Source organism: Trichosurus vulpecula, chromosome 7 (genome assembly GCF_011100635.1).
Source record: "Trichosurus vulpecula isolate mTriVul1 chromosome 7, mTriVul1.pri, whole genome shotgun sequence".
Classification (NCBI taxonomy): Eukaryota; Metazoa; Chordata; class Mammalia; order Diprotodontia; family Phalangeridae; genus Trichosurus; species Trichosurus vulpecula.
The window spans coordinates 103,913,845-103,930,545 of NC_050579.1; the positions used below are offsets into that span (position 1 = coordinate 103,913,845).

A 16,701-nucleotide genomic window follows, 5' to 3' on the forward strand; every position below is an offset into this window, starting at 1 on the left:
TCCCCAACACACACACACACATGCACATGTGTGCACACACATACACAAATACACAAACACATTCTGTGGTCTCTACTATCTTTACAAAATACTTATTTAGTGAATGTTATGATCATTTTTTAAGCATCCCACCTGTCAAGTTATTAAATGTATTGGAAGATTTTAGTTTTTGTTTCCTTAATAGAAAGATTTTTTTTCCAGTGTAAATGTCAGATTAAAACAAAAAGATATGTTTTTTTCATAGAAATAATAAAATAGACTTTTTACAAATGTAAAGCTTTCTTTAAAATCTGCTGTATATTGATAGCAAAAGCTCCATCTTACAAAAAATCCTCGTTCAAGAACGACTTATATCAATTCAATTATCATAGGGTTTTCTGAAAGAGAATATAGCATTAAAGGGTATATATATATATCTGAAAGGTAACATTCACAAAAAACAATTTTACTTAAGGAATAAAAAGACATAAAAGAAGTCTAAAATTATCAGAAGATCCTGAGCCCTAATGTCAGAATTAATTTTAAAAATTTTAGGCCCATATTTAACTACTGTTAATGGTGCCACTCACTGATTTTTAGAAATAAAAATGAAAGATGAATACCCAATAAAATGTACAACTTTTATTCAAAAAACAAACTACATTTTCACTCTAACTGAAGCCAACTCTGGGTCTCATTTGTCTGACAAAGGCCAGAGCATCAGCATGAAATTGGACCAATTACATTTCCAGCAGCTAGAGAGGTATTCTATAAGAGGATGACAGCCCATAAAAATAAGCCCCTTGAACTGCATAGATCTGTGTGCCTTATGTATGTACCCCATACAATTCAATATGTTTTATCATTAAGCAAAAAATCGTAGGAGATTTTGCAAGCAGCAGTTCATATTGGTAAATCAGGAATGGTTTCTTTGAAACAAAACTTAACCTTTATTTTTATATAGGATAGGATTCTTCTCTAAACAAATACCTTAAGTACAAAGGAAAAAGATGATGATAGAAATACATATTTAGCTTTTCTGAGATATAAATCAGATTTAAACCTTAGTATAAGAAAGAAAATCTCATCCTCTGATACCATATAGTTTTATTATAAAATTCATTCCTTTCTTGGTATAAGAATGGTATAAAATGCAGTTGGATTTTTTTTCAGTGATGACAATTGCTAAGAAAAAATGAAAGATAGTGATAACAATGAAAGTTCTAACATCCAACTGGTGGAAAAATAGGTCAAAAACTGGGCCTGGAGTCAGAAATATTTGAGTACAGATTTGGCCTCACATGTTTACTAGCTATGTGACCCTGGGCAATTCATTTCACCTCAGTTTCCCTAATTATAAAATGGGAATAATAATAGCACCTTCCTCCCAGGGTTGTTGTGAGGATCAAATGAGATATTTGTAAAATGTGGTTACCAAAGTTTTAGGCACACAGTAGCACTATGTAAATGATTGCTCCCTTCTCTTCCCTCTGTGTACGAGGATCTCCATAGCGACTTTATTGACAGGAATAATCATGAATGAGAAAAAAAAAAACTATAATAGAGTGTCTCTGGAAATAGAAAAGTCAAACACTCCTTCTGCTACTTGTTTTCCTATGGTATCTTTCATAGGTCAGTGCAATTCAGTCTCTTTCTGTTGCAATTTTAAAGCTACCAGATGATTTAAAAGTGTTTTGAGATTTGATTTGATGTCAAAATGAAGGGAATTTTCTCAAAGAAGAAACCCAAATTTTCATCATGAAGCATAGGGATGGGCATTTAAATAATTTTCCCCATAATAAACATAAGACTAAGCAGAAGGATCTTAAAAATATAGATTCATCAGTTATGTTTTTTAAAAAACACTAGAGGGGGTATACAATATTTCAGCAGACCCATTCCTCTTTCCTAAAAGCCTTATAATACAAGAATACAAAATTACAAAATGTATATAGTAGAACATGAAGTTTTTGTGGTACATAGGCACTTTTTTTTATATAGACCAAACATAGTGCATTAGTTTCCAATATTACCAGTATAATACAGTTCTGGGGACTTTCTAGTCATCTTGACTACATCCCCTTCCTCAAAATTTATAAAATTTATTTGTGATTACCTCAGAGAAAGCACAGATAATCTTCTATTCAAGAATCTGGGAATGCCTTTATAATAGACTCATAAGCTGGTGGAGGAGTTTGTGTTGAAAGGCCAACACGAAGGCTATTATTAGACCAATGAAAGTCCGGGCGGCTCAAACTGTGTGTGGTGTTGATGATGGGGGCAGTATTGGTGGAAGGAAGAGTCATTAGTTGACTGTCAGTTTCCACAGGTAATGGAGGACACTGTAAGAAAGGGTGGAAAGTAGAGGCCCGGAAACTTGATTTTCTAGGAAAGGAGTTGGCTTGTTCCAGGGAGGCTTGCCTCTGGAAGGTGAGGCTGGCCAAGCTGAGGTTGCTGCGACGTTCACAGCCACTGTGCCGGTAAAATCCAGTCCTGTTGAGACTATGGGAATAAGGTCTGGAACGACGACTTGAACTCCACCGGGAGATGGGAGCACTGGCTCTTCGTCTGGACAGACAGACAAGCAATGCCCAGATGATACCTCCAATGACGAGACCGATGGCCATGGATACTGTGAAGGACATTATAAGATCATCTAAAAGACAGAAAGCAAAGAGTCAAAGTAATTATTTAAACATTCAGCTAAAGAAAGTGGCAAAATACAAGGCTGCATATTATTCAAATGAATTTGGGAATTCATTATTAATATTAAATTAGAGAACTAGGAGAATTACTCGAGTACATAATGAATAATGATTAAAGTAGTTCTAATTATTAAAACAATATGATGTACACTGTAGTTTTTTTAATAACACTGAATATATTATTGTTTGAGTTATTTTGGTTATCTGGAAGACCTTAAAAGTAAGCATTTCTCCTAGGAGCATAATACATTTCAAATACTTCGTCAAAGGACTTAGCTACAAGAGGCCAAGGATTTCCAGAACTTCTTTCTTTGGAAGATAATTCCCAAACAGACCAAACTGGAGGAGGGTAGTGGGGAATAGAGAAATGATTCATTCAGCTGTACTTTGCTGCACTAGTTACTAAAAGTACATAACTTCTAGTTGAAGAAGGCAGTAACACAGTAACATGTTTACAAAGACTCTCATTAAAACCTTGTTTAAAATACTCCAGTCCAACGGAACTCTTTTTTTTCTTTTGATGCTTTGTAAGATACATTTTTTAATGTATTAACATTATGTTATGTTAATTATGTTCATGTTAGTACTCCTTCCACTAACTTATGTCACAAAGCCCTCTATATTTCTTGAGTTATGGCCAGGAAAACATCACCTGGTGACCAGCCTTCTGAATAGAAAGGGGTCAGTGACAGACCTTGTGACCTTTCTCTGAGGACCAGCCTCACTTAGCCACTTAGCTAGTCTAGTCCTTGGAGAAAAGTCACAAGGTCTGTCACTAACCCCTTCCTACTAGGAACTTACTGCCTTAGCTAGAAATAATTTTTTAATTTTAACCCTCACAAAACTTATTGGTTATACCATTCATTTGGCATTTATATCTGGTGTTTAGTTTAATTTCTCAACCAGATTATAAATTCCAATGTTCCATGATTCAGAACATTAACAAATTAAACAAGCATATTTATAGATGCTGTCTTCTCTTCTTCTACTTGATAATCCTCAGCATCCAGGTGTAAGAGCATTGGACTAGAATTCAGAAAACCTGGGTTCAATTCTTGGCTCTACCATATACTGGCTGGTGACCTTAGGCAAGTCATTTAACTGTTTCCATTAGAAGATGATTTTAGGTGAAACAGTGTTATGGGGTAGTTAATTTTGTATTAAACATATTGTAAATGAATGACTCATTAAATTACATTTCAAGGTTTCCCCATTTTAAAATGAGGTTGGTACATCAAATTGCTTACCATCTTAGGAAAGAAGAAGGGAGGAAGGGAGAGAATTTGGAACTCAAAATTTTATATAAAAAATGAATGTTAAAATTGTCTTTACATGTAATTGGAAAAACCAAATGTACTATTCAAAACATTTACTATTAACATTTACTATTAAAAACAAATTTACTATTAAAAAAAGGAAATGAGTTTGGGTTATTGCTTATTAACCATGTTATTACAAAAGTGTTTCACTAATGCATTTTGTTTTGCTAATGCATTCGTTATTTTTGGTAATGTATTCATTATTATTCCAGTTACTAATGGTACCAAGGTACCATTTAAACTGTTGTATGAGCTACTGAGTAAGATTTGATTAGTCAATGACTTCATTGTGGAGGAGTCAGTAAACCCACAAGTTACTTCACAAGCAGTTTATGTGATTATTTCATGTGATGTGAGGATTATTGACACATAGGGAAATATACATATATACATATATGTAGATGTGTGTATGTATATATACATATATACAAATATGTATGTGTGTGTATGTGTGTGTGTGTGTATACATTACACAAGCAAGCAGTAGACAAGGATTCAAAGCTGTGTGGTAAAGTGCAAAAGATACTAGACTTAGAGTCAATTGTGACTTCAGACAAGTAAATCACTTAATTTCTCTAGACTTTGATTTCATCATATATTTTTAAAATGAGGAAGTTGTACTCAATGACCTAAAAGATCCCTTACAGCTCCATGTTTATAATCCTATTCCCTGGTAACATTCTTAATTTTTTTTGCCTTGTTGGGATTATGTGTTCTAGATATCCCTCAATTAATTGCATGACTCTAAAGACGTGTTCTGCTATAGAAAATGATCTTATCTTTTTATCATCTTAGCAAGGATACCCTGATATGTGTATAGACCATTCTCATAAACATTTTTAAGCAATGGGAAAATAGATACATGGGTTGTAATTGCTAATGTCTTATTGGTCACTTTTTTATTTGTAACTCTACCACCTGGAATTTTTTCCTCATTCTTTTGGGAACTACACATTTTTGAAATAGCTTGAAAAATGATCCTGAAATGCCTCTAAAGATGTCTTTGGGAGCGAGGTCCAGTTGCATTTTCAAGCTTCATCTTAAGTACCATCGTCATGTAGCAGATGCTGAGATGGTAGAATCCAAATGAACTTGATCCAATGACAAAGTAAATAGATGATCCATGCATTCATTTATCTATTTTCTTATTCATTATTTTTAAAATTATTTCTTAATTTGGTTTTGACTTGTGATTTCATTGGTATAGGTAGTCTCTATATAGGGGAGTTAGGTGGTCCAGTTTATAGAGTGCCTGACCTGGAATCAACACCACCTGAGTTCAAATTTGGCATCAGACACTTACTGTGTGACACTATGCAAGTCACTTAACCCTATTTGCCTCAGTTTCCTCATCTATAAAATGAGCTAGAGAAGGAAATGGCAAACCACTACAGTCTCTTTGACAAGAAAACCCCAAATTGGGTCACAAAGAGTCAGACCTGATGAAACAACAACAAATATAGAAAACTCTTTCTACTTAGCAGATATGCAGACCAGAATATCTTCTATACCTTATGACCTTAGAAGGTTACCTGTAGCATCCCTTGGTGGCACAGCTAGTAAGTGCCAGAGGTGAGATTTGAAGGCAGGTCTTTTTTTTTTTTATAACATTAAGCAATCCTTTTTTAAGCAGGATCTCAGCATTCTATTGTCCAAGCCTTTCGGTTTAATATGACCTATTTATATAGATATGGGTCATGACCTGTGGTTTTATTGATATAGGAAATTCCCCACAAATTTCTTTTTGCCCATGCAAATGAACAACTGCTTTATAAGTCTTAAGAGAGTTTGAGGCACTGAGAGATGAATTAACTTACCACGGTCATTCAAACTACATATCATAGGACTTGAAATCAAGTTTTCCTAACTCTGAGGTGGGCTCTTTGATTTACTACAGGACACTGCCTCATTGGTCTGCTAATAACAGAAATAAAAATACTAATGAATTCCAACAAATCCATCAATAGCTATTTATTGAGCCCCTATGAATTATGACATTATGCTAAGTTTTGGGAAAACCAAAGAATATAAATTTATTTATCTAGCAGCATACACTTGTTGTCAGAAGGACTTGTCAGAAGGATTTCAGAAGGAAGTGAAGTAAATTTAATCATATTAAAATATTTTAAGACCCATGAGTGTTGCAAATTGCATGTGTTTTTTAGACTTTTTCAGTGTATCAATGATCTTTTTTTGATCTTTAAAAGTACAATTTCTCATATGAGGTAGGTTTGGAAGGAAGAAGGATAGTGATATCAGTGATAACTATGATGAAAACCAGAAAATATCAATAAAAAGTTCCTTAAATTTTTAAAAAAATTTAGCCAGAAAAAAAAAACTTTCAAAATTATCAGTAAAATTAAGGAGTAATAACCTCTATCACCCACAGAAAAAATGTTGACTTTTGATGTTGCAGTCAAAGACTGAGGATCTGTTCCTTCTTAAAAGAAGGAAAAGGAATAAGGAATATTTTAGCATTAAAAAATAAAGTTGGCAATATACAATAACTACAACAAGAAATAACCTGAAAATGTCGTTATTGTTCATTGAAAAATATAAAATTTAATTTAAAAAAGAATAGCCTCGTATATAATTTAACCGAAAAATAACCTTTATATGATACAGAATCAGTGTCAAATAGGAAAACATGTTTTAGCTTTGGGTTCTGATGGATGCATTGCTAAGAGTTAGAAACTAGCATCTTAATATTTATGAATATTATCCCTTCATAATACCTCCAATAAAATTATTAAAGAATGTAGGACTGACTAAGCAATATGAAAATGCTTTAATTGTATTGGTATTATTTTAAAGACAAGAAAACTTAAGACATAAACATGTTTGGAAGCAGTTGACTTCAGATGGTTTGCAAAGAACTTTATGACATGGTTACAGGAATTAAAAATTAGGAGAGGTCTCCCTCTAGTGGCCATAAGATTCATGCCTCCCACGTTTGAAAATTGCAATCCTCAGGATTTTAAAAATATTAATTTCTTTTGATTTTTACTTAGCCAAAATTTCCCCCATTCAAGACCTTATTAGTAAAGCTAATAGCTAGGTGGTTCAGTGTCTCCACTGGGCCTGAAATCAGGAAAAATCATCATTTCGAGTTCAAATCTGGTCTCAGACACTTCCATCTATGTGTCCCTGGGCAAGACACTTTATCCTGTTGGCCTCATCTCCTCATCTGTTTCATGAGCTAAAGAAGGAAATAGTGAACCACTCCAAATATCTTTGCTAGAAAACCCCAAATGGAGTCATGAAGAGTTGGACACAACTGAAAAAAAACTGAACAACAAAGTAATAATTCTTAATATTCACAAAGATCATTCACATTAATATCAAGATTTGCACTGCTCTCTTAATCATCAAAGATTATATTCAGCATTATTTTAGTGCTATGTATACGTTATTGGCCTCTGAATAGATGGAGTAGCCCTCATATAAAAAAGTAAGAAAAGCAGTTCTGAGGTATAATCTCAAAAATGACAGAATGATATCTGTTCAGATCCAAGGCAAGCTATTCAACATCACAGTTATACAGATCTATGGTCCAACCACTGATGCTGAAGAGGCCAAAGTTGATCAGTTCTATGAAGACCTACAACATCTAGAAATAACACCAAAAAAAGTCACATTCATCATAGGGGATTGGAATTCTGCAGAGGGAAATTAAAAGATAATTGGAATAACAAGCAAGTTGGCCTTGGAGTACAAAATGAAGCAGGAAAGAGACTACTAGAGTTTTGTCAAGATAACTCACTGACCATAGCAAACACTCTTTTTAACAACCCAAAAGGCAACTCTATGCATGGACATCACCAGATGGTCAATATAGAAATCAAATTGATTATATATTTTGCAGCCAAAGCTTCAGTTCAAACAAGGCCTGGAGCTAACTGTAGCTCATATCATGACCTTCTTATTACAAAATTCAGACTTAAACTGAAGAAAATAGAGAGAACCATTAGACCATAAAGATATAATCTAAATAACATCCTTTATGAATGCGCAGTGGAAGTGACCAACAAATTTAAGAGATTAGATCTAATAGAATGTCTGAAGAATTACAGAAAGAGGTTTATAATAAAGTACAGGAGGCAGCAACAAAAAACTTTCCAAAGAAAAAGAAGAGCAAGAAAGCAAAATAGCTGTCTGATGAGGTTCAACAAATAGCTGAGGAAAGAAGGAAAGGGAAAGGGAAAATAGAAAGAGAAAGATATACCCAACTGAATGCAGAATTCCAGAGAATACCAAGGAGAGATAAGAAGGTTTCCTTAAATGAGCAATGCAAAGAAATAGAGGAAAACAATAGAATGGGAAAGACAAGAAATCTCTTCGGGAAAATTAGAGATATCAAGAAAACTTTTCATGTAAAAATGGACATGATAAAAAACCAAAATAGTAGGGACATAAGAAACACAGAAGAGATTGCCCCCTCCAAAGAAGTCAATGACAAAAAACAAATGAACAAAAATATAAATGAACCAAAATATTTTTAAGAGTGTAGTATCAAAGAACCAGAAACACAGGAGATACCTAATAAATGATAAATGGCTAAAAGAGTTGGGGTACATGAGTATAATAGTATATATTTGTGCAGTAAAAAATGGTGAATGGGATGAATTCAAAGAAGCTTAAGAAGACTTACATAATTAAAACAATGGTAATAGAAATAATAATAAAAATGAATCAAAATTCAATGTGATAAAATTGAATGACTAAGCTTTTCTCCAAAGAAGATATGAGAAAGCATCTTGTCCATTTCTTTTTACAGAAGTAGGAGACTATGGGTGTGAAATATTTCATATAATCACTTTTTTCATGTTAGTAAATTTTGCTGAATTGTTCTTTTTTCTTTTTCTTTTTTTTAAATAAGGACTCTCTCCTTGGGAGCAAGAAGAAAAAGGAATACATTGGGAAGTACAGGTAACATAACAATAAAAGAAATCCAAAACAATTTAATATTTAAAGAAAAATAGTGGTTGTCCAATAAATATTTTCTGAACGTAATTTTATTTTTTTTCTTAATACGCACATATTCTTTTATTTTATTTTAGCCGAATCTATGATTTCATTGGTATAGAGAGGTTTCAGAAAGAACTTCTTTTACCTTTGCTCCATCTACCCTGCAATTTATAATCTTAAGGAGTTTTCTTGGGCTCTGAAAGGCTAAATGACTTGCCCATGGTCACCCAGGCAGTTTGTATTCAAAGATGAAAGTTGAACCCAAGTCTTCTTCACTCTTAGTCTACTAACTGAGGCTCTCAACTACATCCTTGCCCACCTCATCTCCATACCTACATTAAAAAGAATAGCAGTCTATATGGTGAACAGTATAATCAAAAAGGAGTTGAATGAAGTGGTAAATATAAATTCCCATCATTTTATTTTAGAACTTTATGTTATTATGGCTCTTTATTCCTCACAGAGAAGGAACTGTGCCTTAAGTTCTGACATCATTTAAATTCATATTGGGATTTAAATTGAATGGAAGCTTTTGTTTCTGTAAATTGTTGATTCATCAACAGTGAATTGGAACTTAAAAATTGACAAGTGTGACTCAACAGTTTTAATTGTGGGAAAGCTTCAGGTATTTTCAGTCACATGGGAAGACAACATCCTCAGAGCAAAAGTACAGAAATGCCGGGCTTAAATGCAAGCATTTCAGATGAACTGATCATATCTGACAAATCATTTTGCTTCCAACAGTAGTCAATGGGAACAATGTTCTGGTATGCTGAGCATGTGATGTCCCTGCTTATTACTGCACTATGGAAGGAATCCTGGCTCATATCCTCTTAGGATATGATTAGCTAACTGTCCATGATAGAGAAAAATAAAGAAATTGAGATAGAGGTAAAAAGAAATGAGCTTTAGCAAAGAAATAGATTGTACTGGTGAGAAAAATGTGGTAATAGTACCTCATCTCAGGAAACTTTGGAATCTCTAAGACAACGCAATTATGCCAACATTATGGTGGATTTTAGCTAGTATTTTTTCTTGAGTAAACTAGCCTTAGAGGTATTGGATAAAATATTTGACAATAAGATCGTGGGATTTCTTTTTCATCTACTTACAGGGCCTTCTTGCACACAGTAGGTGCTTAAAATATTTATTAGAATTCGCTACACACACACATCTATCTATCTATCTATCTATCTGTCTGTCTGTTTATCTAGCTATGTATACATATAAAGCTGTATATCCATATTTGAGAGAATAACTTGGAGATAATCTATTCCCAACAGATAGATTGGAAATAGCTATATCTATACATTTCTCTCTAAGATTATTTCTAATTTACACTCTTCTTCATATGTAGAAGTGCTGTAAGAGCAAAGACTTGGTTTTGATTTTCTTTTCATCCTTAGAACTAGTCCAGTGCCTGACACATAATAGATGCTTAATAAATGCTTAATAGCACTTAAAATACTATAATAGCATGAACAGCAAAATATTATAATGTAGTATAATGCATACTAGGTAAGACTATACAATGCCCGATTTTTAAACGACACATCAGAATTTATATCATTAGAGGAAGAGTGGATACAGCCCTGTCAGTGATCTTTGAAAAAAATGTGGAGAAGAGAAGTGTAGAGACAGTAAGTGTACTGGTTTTCCAAAGCGGGGATTGTTTAGGTTCTTCAGACTATATTCTAATGAATTGGAAAAACTTTTGTCATTCTGTTGTTTCAGTAATATCTGATTCTTCATGACACCACTTAGGGTTTTCTTGACAAATATACTGGAGTGGTTTGCTGTTTCCTTCTCCAGCTCCTTTTACAGACAGGGAACTGAGACAAATAGGAGTAAGTGATTTGCCTTGGGTTAGAGAGCTAGTAGGTGTCTGAGACAGGATTTGAACTCAAGAAGATGAGTCTGCCTGACTCTAGGCCAGACACTCTATCTACTGTACCACCTAGCTGCCCCTGGGGAAAAAAAAAAGTTTAGAATGCATGCTTAAGAATGGATGATTTGTGAGCACTTAGAAAAGGAAATAGTCATTGCAGTGAGCTAATGTGAGCTCATCAGGAAAAAAAGTCATGTCATGCTAACCTCACTTCCTGTTTTTGATAGGATTCCTAGACTAGTAGTTCAGAGAAACATGGTATTTCTGGATTCCAGCTGAGTTTCAACAAAGTTCCTTAGGATATTTCCTTGAGTGAGAGGGAGAGATGAGGACAAAATGATAGTATCATCTGGTGGGCTCAGAAAGTGATTAACAATGAACTCAAGAGTGTTGATGGCTTAACCATTGAATAAAGTCTCAAGTGCAATACTACAAGGTTCTGACCTTGGCCCTGTGCTGTTCAGCATTTATATCAATGAATTGTATGAAATCATTACTTAGCATGACAAATATGAAGATGACATAAATATGAGGTACATAGCTACTACATGGTTGAATAATACAGTTGTGTCCAAAAAGATCAAAAAAGGCTGGTTCAAAAATGAAATATGACTTCAAATGCTAAGATGGAATTTCTGGATTTGTAGAAAAGAGCTTAAGAAATGGCTTGCACTATGGGAAAATTGTTGGGAAAATCACTCAGCTTTGATGATGGATATATTTTTCTTAATCATTCCCCATTGTTTGAGGCTTCAGTTATCAAAAAAAATTATTTGGTATTTCCCAGTCTGAAATCATTCTTCTTAATAGAAAAAACAGAAGCAAAATTTAAATTCTGATATCTCTGCCTGTGGTTGTATCTTTTTAAGTTTTTGGAGACAAGTGGGGTTAAGTGATTTGCCCAGGGTCACATAGCTAATAAGTGTCTGAGGCTGTGTTTGAACTCTAGGGCCAGTGTTCTATTCACTGCACCACCTAGCTCCCCACTGTGGTTATATTTCTATTATTCCTTCAAACCTTCAAAGGTGACTATACTTTGAAAAACAACACACATACTTGCATATACATGTTATCCCAGGTTGGTTAAATAAATCTCAATATTTTATAGTCACAGTTCAGGTATCTTACGTCTAAAGACCGAGTGCTTATTGTTACAGAATATCAGAGTTAGAAGGAACCTCATACACCTTCCAGTTCAACCTAAACCTTAACAGTAATCCTTTCTATAGCCCTAAAAAGTGACTATCCAGACTTTACTTGAAGGTCTTGGTGTCGGGAAACCTTCCAAGGTAGACAACTACATTTTTAAATACTTTTCATTGTAAGGAAGTTCATTTCCACGTATAAAGTCAAAATTTACCACTTTGTAACAACTCAACTACCTCTTCCATATGACAATCCTTCAGATATTTGAAGATAGTTATATTTTTTCCTTCTTTTTTCTGTGACATGGTCTCCAGTCCCATCTCCACTGTCTTCACTTTCTTCTGGATAGGGTCCAGTTTGTCAGCATTCATAAAATGTGGTACCTAAAACTGAACATGGTACTACAGAAGTGGTCTAATCAGGGGAGAGAACAAGAGGATCACCATACACCTCATTTTTGACATTGTGTTTTGATAATATAGGCCAATACAGTTATTTTTGATTGTCATGTCACTTGACTCATTGATCTTATAAATCACTGTAATGGCAAGCAGGGTGGGACTTTTTGTTGTTTTTTGTTTTGGAGTGCTTCTCAGCACTAAGGCAATCAAGTGACTTTGAGTCTTGCCTTTGTTTCAATCAAGAGTCTTTGATTGAATTAGGATAGTCTTTGATGACCTACTTAAGTCACAGGAAGGTTTAGGTCACGTGGGTTTGAGTCACATGGTTATGAAGCCCTCTGACCCTGAAGAAGTATATGTATACTCTGAGGTTAGCAATTTGCTTGGGGCTCATTCATTGGAAGAGTGTTGGTATGGAGACTCTGGGTAACCATTAAGGAGCCCCCGAGCTTTGAAAACCCAGTTGTTGGTGCTTCTCGTTCTGATAACTATGTATGTGTTGCTACGGACAGATGGTTAGAAGCTCTGTCTCCTGATTTGTGTTATTTGTTCAGTTTATATAATTTCTGCTGTGCTAACTTTTTCCCATGAACTAAGTGAATGATATACGTATGTTCAATTAAAATGAGATTGTAAACCCCTTAAAGTCACTTTCCTCAGAAAAGCAGATCAAAGAACCTGTGCTAGCAGTCCTCCTGTGTGCTGGTGTTATTGGCTTTACACAGCCGTAGAAGCTGCAAGTAACGTTGTTACAATCACGAAAACTCTCATACCCTTTTCAGCCCCTTATCTAGTCATCTCTCCTCACTATATTTATATAGTTGCTATTTTTTAAAACCAATACAAGACTTTTACATTTATTCCTACTGACTTTCAGCTTCTTCGATTTCATCTGATTCATCTTCTAAAAGTTCTATTCTAACACCACATTGTGTTATGGAGCTGACTCTGGTTTCTGAAGGCTATGCCAATAAATTATAATCTTTGGTAAGTTCTACTGTACTAAAAAGTCTTTGACTATGGCACTGGTAATACACCAACTCTGTTTCCCAAAGACCAACCGATGTAATTATGTAGATGCACACCACTAGTAGTGTGATCACTTACGAGAAGAGGCGACTGACAATCCATGATACATTGAAAAAATTTCAAATGGTTCTAGTTCCATGTATCCCTCCTTTCTAAGGTCAACCTCAAATATGAGGAATAGGGGATAGAAGATGTTAAAAATATAAACTTCAATTTGTCTGAATGGGAGACATATTCTATAGATTCAGATCTGTTACTGAAAAAGCTAAATCAAATCAAACTTGACAGTCTTTCTACAAATGAAATCAGAAAAAAAAAGAGTAACCAAGGTAAAGGATGGTTCAGAGGTACAGAGACAGAATAGAATTGGCAAAGTTTGCCTAGAGGCAACAAAAATACTGTTATGCAGGATATTAAGAATAAAAATAGTGAACATTTGCATATAGTACTTACTATGTGGCAGATTCTATGCTAAGCACTTTGCAGTTATCTCATTTAATCCTCACAACAACCCTGGGAAGTAGGTACTACTATTATTCCCATTTTATAGATGAGGAAACTGAGACAAATGGAGGCTAAGTAACCTACCAAGGATGACACAGCTAGTAAGTGTTGAAGACCGGATTTTGGCTATCGGTGATCCCCTATTGTAGTACCAACTATACAAATTTGCAAAAAGACCATCCTAAAATAATTGCAGCTTATACACTAGTATCCCCTGCTGAGGATGAACTGATAGAAAAAAATTATGAGGAATTTGTTAATTACCTCAAAATCAACATTTACTCTAATATTTTGTGACTTCATTGCAAATGTAAGATAATATGAGAACAGGGAGAAATATGTGAGAAAGTATGGTACATGAATAAAGAATGAAAGAGGCCAACAACCTAAAGATTATGAAAAAATCTCATACCTTTACATCTTGAACACTATCTTTGAAAAAAATTGATAGACGGTAGACATGGTGAGCACCATAAAGAATGTAATAAATTATATTTTAGCAGACAGGAGAAAAAATCTTGTTATAGATGTGGGAGTTAAATCTGAGTCAGATGTTTGTGTGTAGTCAGACCATTGACTCATCAGAGTTAAGAGTTGAATTAGTTTAAATTTTAAAAAAGCAGAAAAAATGATAAAAAGATATGACATACAAGTGAAATGACAGACCTAAATCATTTGAACAGTTAGTTACTCAGAGAGTATATGCTAGGCATATACCCAAAGGTTACTGACAAAAAGAAGGGGTCCACATACACCAAAATATTTATAGCATCACTTTTTGTGATAATAAAGTATTGGAACAAAGTAGATGCCCATCAACTGGAAAATAGCTTAAAAATTGTTATATTTGAATATAATGAGATATTCTTGTAATGCAAGAAGCATGGAGAGATGTACATCAATGGATAAAAATGAAATAAGCAGAGACAGGAAAATAATATACAAAATGCCTACAACAATGTAAATCGATAGAACAATACCTATTAAACAATAAAAACTGAATATTATGAAATTATAAAGGAAAAGCTTGGCCCCAAAGAAGACATGAGAAGACAACTTTCCCCAATTTGTTATAGAGGTTGAGGTTCACAGGCAGATAATATTTGTAGTTTTTCTGTAGTCTGTACAGATTCTGTAGTCTACAGATTTTTCAAAATTGATATGTTTTATTTGTCTCATTTCTCACTTTCTCTCTTTTGAAAAACATTTGTAATAAGTTATTCTTTGTAAAGGAAGAAGAGGAGAGATACAGACATGGGTATGCAGGTATTACTTTAACAACTAGCTTTCTGGGGTGTGGGGGGGGGAAATGTATATATGACATACTATTAAGTTTTATTTACATTAACATTTTCCTTTTATCATTTTCTTAAGTCTAAACAATCAACAAAACAATAAACCAAGCCCTGATTTGCAACACATGCCAATTTTGACATGTAAGTAATACTGAAAATTTAATAATCAACTTTTGTGAGCTAGTATGAACTGACTACAGTATACCCCTGGATACAGGGGGAAATCTAGGCAATGCGGAAAAAAAATCAATAAAATCTTTTTTTTTAAAGTAATTAGGAAAGCCGATGTCTGGATAAACAAGGGACTAAAGCTGTGAAATGGACAAAACAAATGACATTGACACCAACTATAATAATTTCATCCAGAGATTTAACCAACAAATTAACTCCCACGGTGAAGAGATCAAAGGGATCACAAAGCACTTTATTCAGCAAACAACTGACTTATGGTCCAAAGGCAATATGACTAGCAATGCAACACTGGGTAAGACTCTAAAGTCATTTGTAAAAATCTTACAAAGAAGGATGATTCGTGATTATGATGAGTATTATCTTCTATAACTTAAGGAAACTTTGAAAAGTAAAACCAGTTTAAAAAGTTTAAAGAAAGGTTGGTTACTAAACAAAATCATACCAAGGGTATTCAAGGATAAAAATGATAGAAGGATTACAAACAGAAGCAAAATGTATTTGTAAAATGAGCTTATCAAACTGTTTTCTCCATCAAGGATTGTGGAACCACCACATTTGCTCCTTAACAGCACAGTCTCTGAATGGTTTATAGACGAGGTAGAAATGGCATTCAAGATAACAAAAGCTCATTTAAAAAAAAACTAGATTAGGCCATATGTGCTTGTATATATGTAGATATAAAATATATACACATATGCATACATATGTGTGTATACACACACACACACACACACACACATATGCAAAGGTCTACTAGAGCTAGCTTGAACTTGGTAACAGTTAAGTTAGCCAATTACAAACTGGCCAGTTGGTAAGTTTTCTATATGAACAATGTCACCTCAGAAATAAGCAAAAACTACAAAGGCCTTGATTTATTGTCTTATTATCTAGACTTAAGAAAGTGATGGGTAAAATGTTGATAATGCAGATTAAACTTAAAGTATGTCAATGTACTCTTTTGACAGATGGTTGTTAAACATTTACCAGCACACACCTGTATGTATGCATATATGCAAATATATACATACACTCACATGTGCACACACATACATATGTACAAGGGTATGATGGTAAATGTTTAACAACCAACTATCAAAAAGCTTGAAACTTCACTAAGGCTTTGGGGTATACCCTATATATATGTCTCTTCCTTAGATATTGGCCCCTCAATTCTGTTAGAATTGTATTACTTCTAGTATGTGTGTGTATACACATTTATTCAGGCTCCTCAGTTTTCTTATCTATTAAAGGAAGAGGTTATACTTGGTCTCTAAG

General features: G+C 34.0%; 1 protein-coding gene across 1 annotated transcript in view; it reads right to left on the reverse strand.

Annotated features, from left to right (window-relative positions):
- Positions 1–424: 424 nt before the first annotated feature.
- MYCT1 (MYC target 1) overlaps positions 425–16,701 on the reverse strand; it is a 135,093-nt gene continuing 118,816 nt past the window's right edge. Inside the window, exon 2 of the mRNA XM_036768443.1 lies at positions 425–2,635. Within this exon, the coding sequence (XP_036624338.1) occupies positions 2,124–2,635 (512 nt within the window). The 3' untranslated portion in view covers positions 425–2,123. The remainder of the gene's footprint in view (positions 2,636–16,701) is intronic.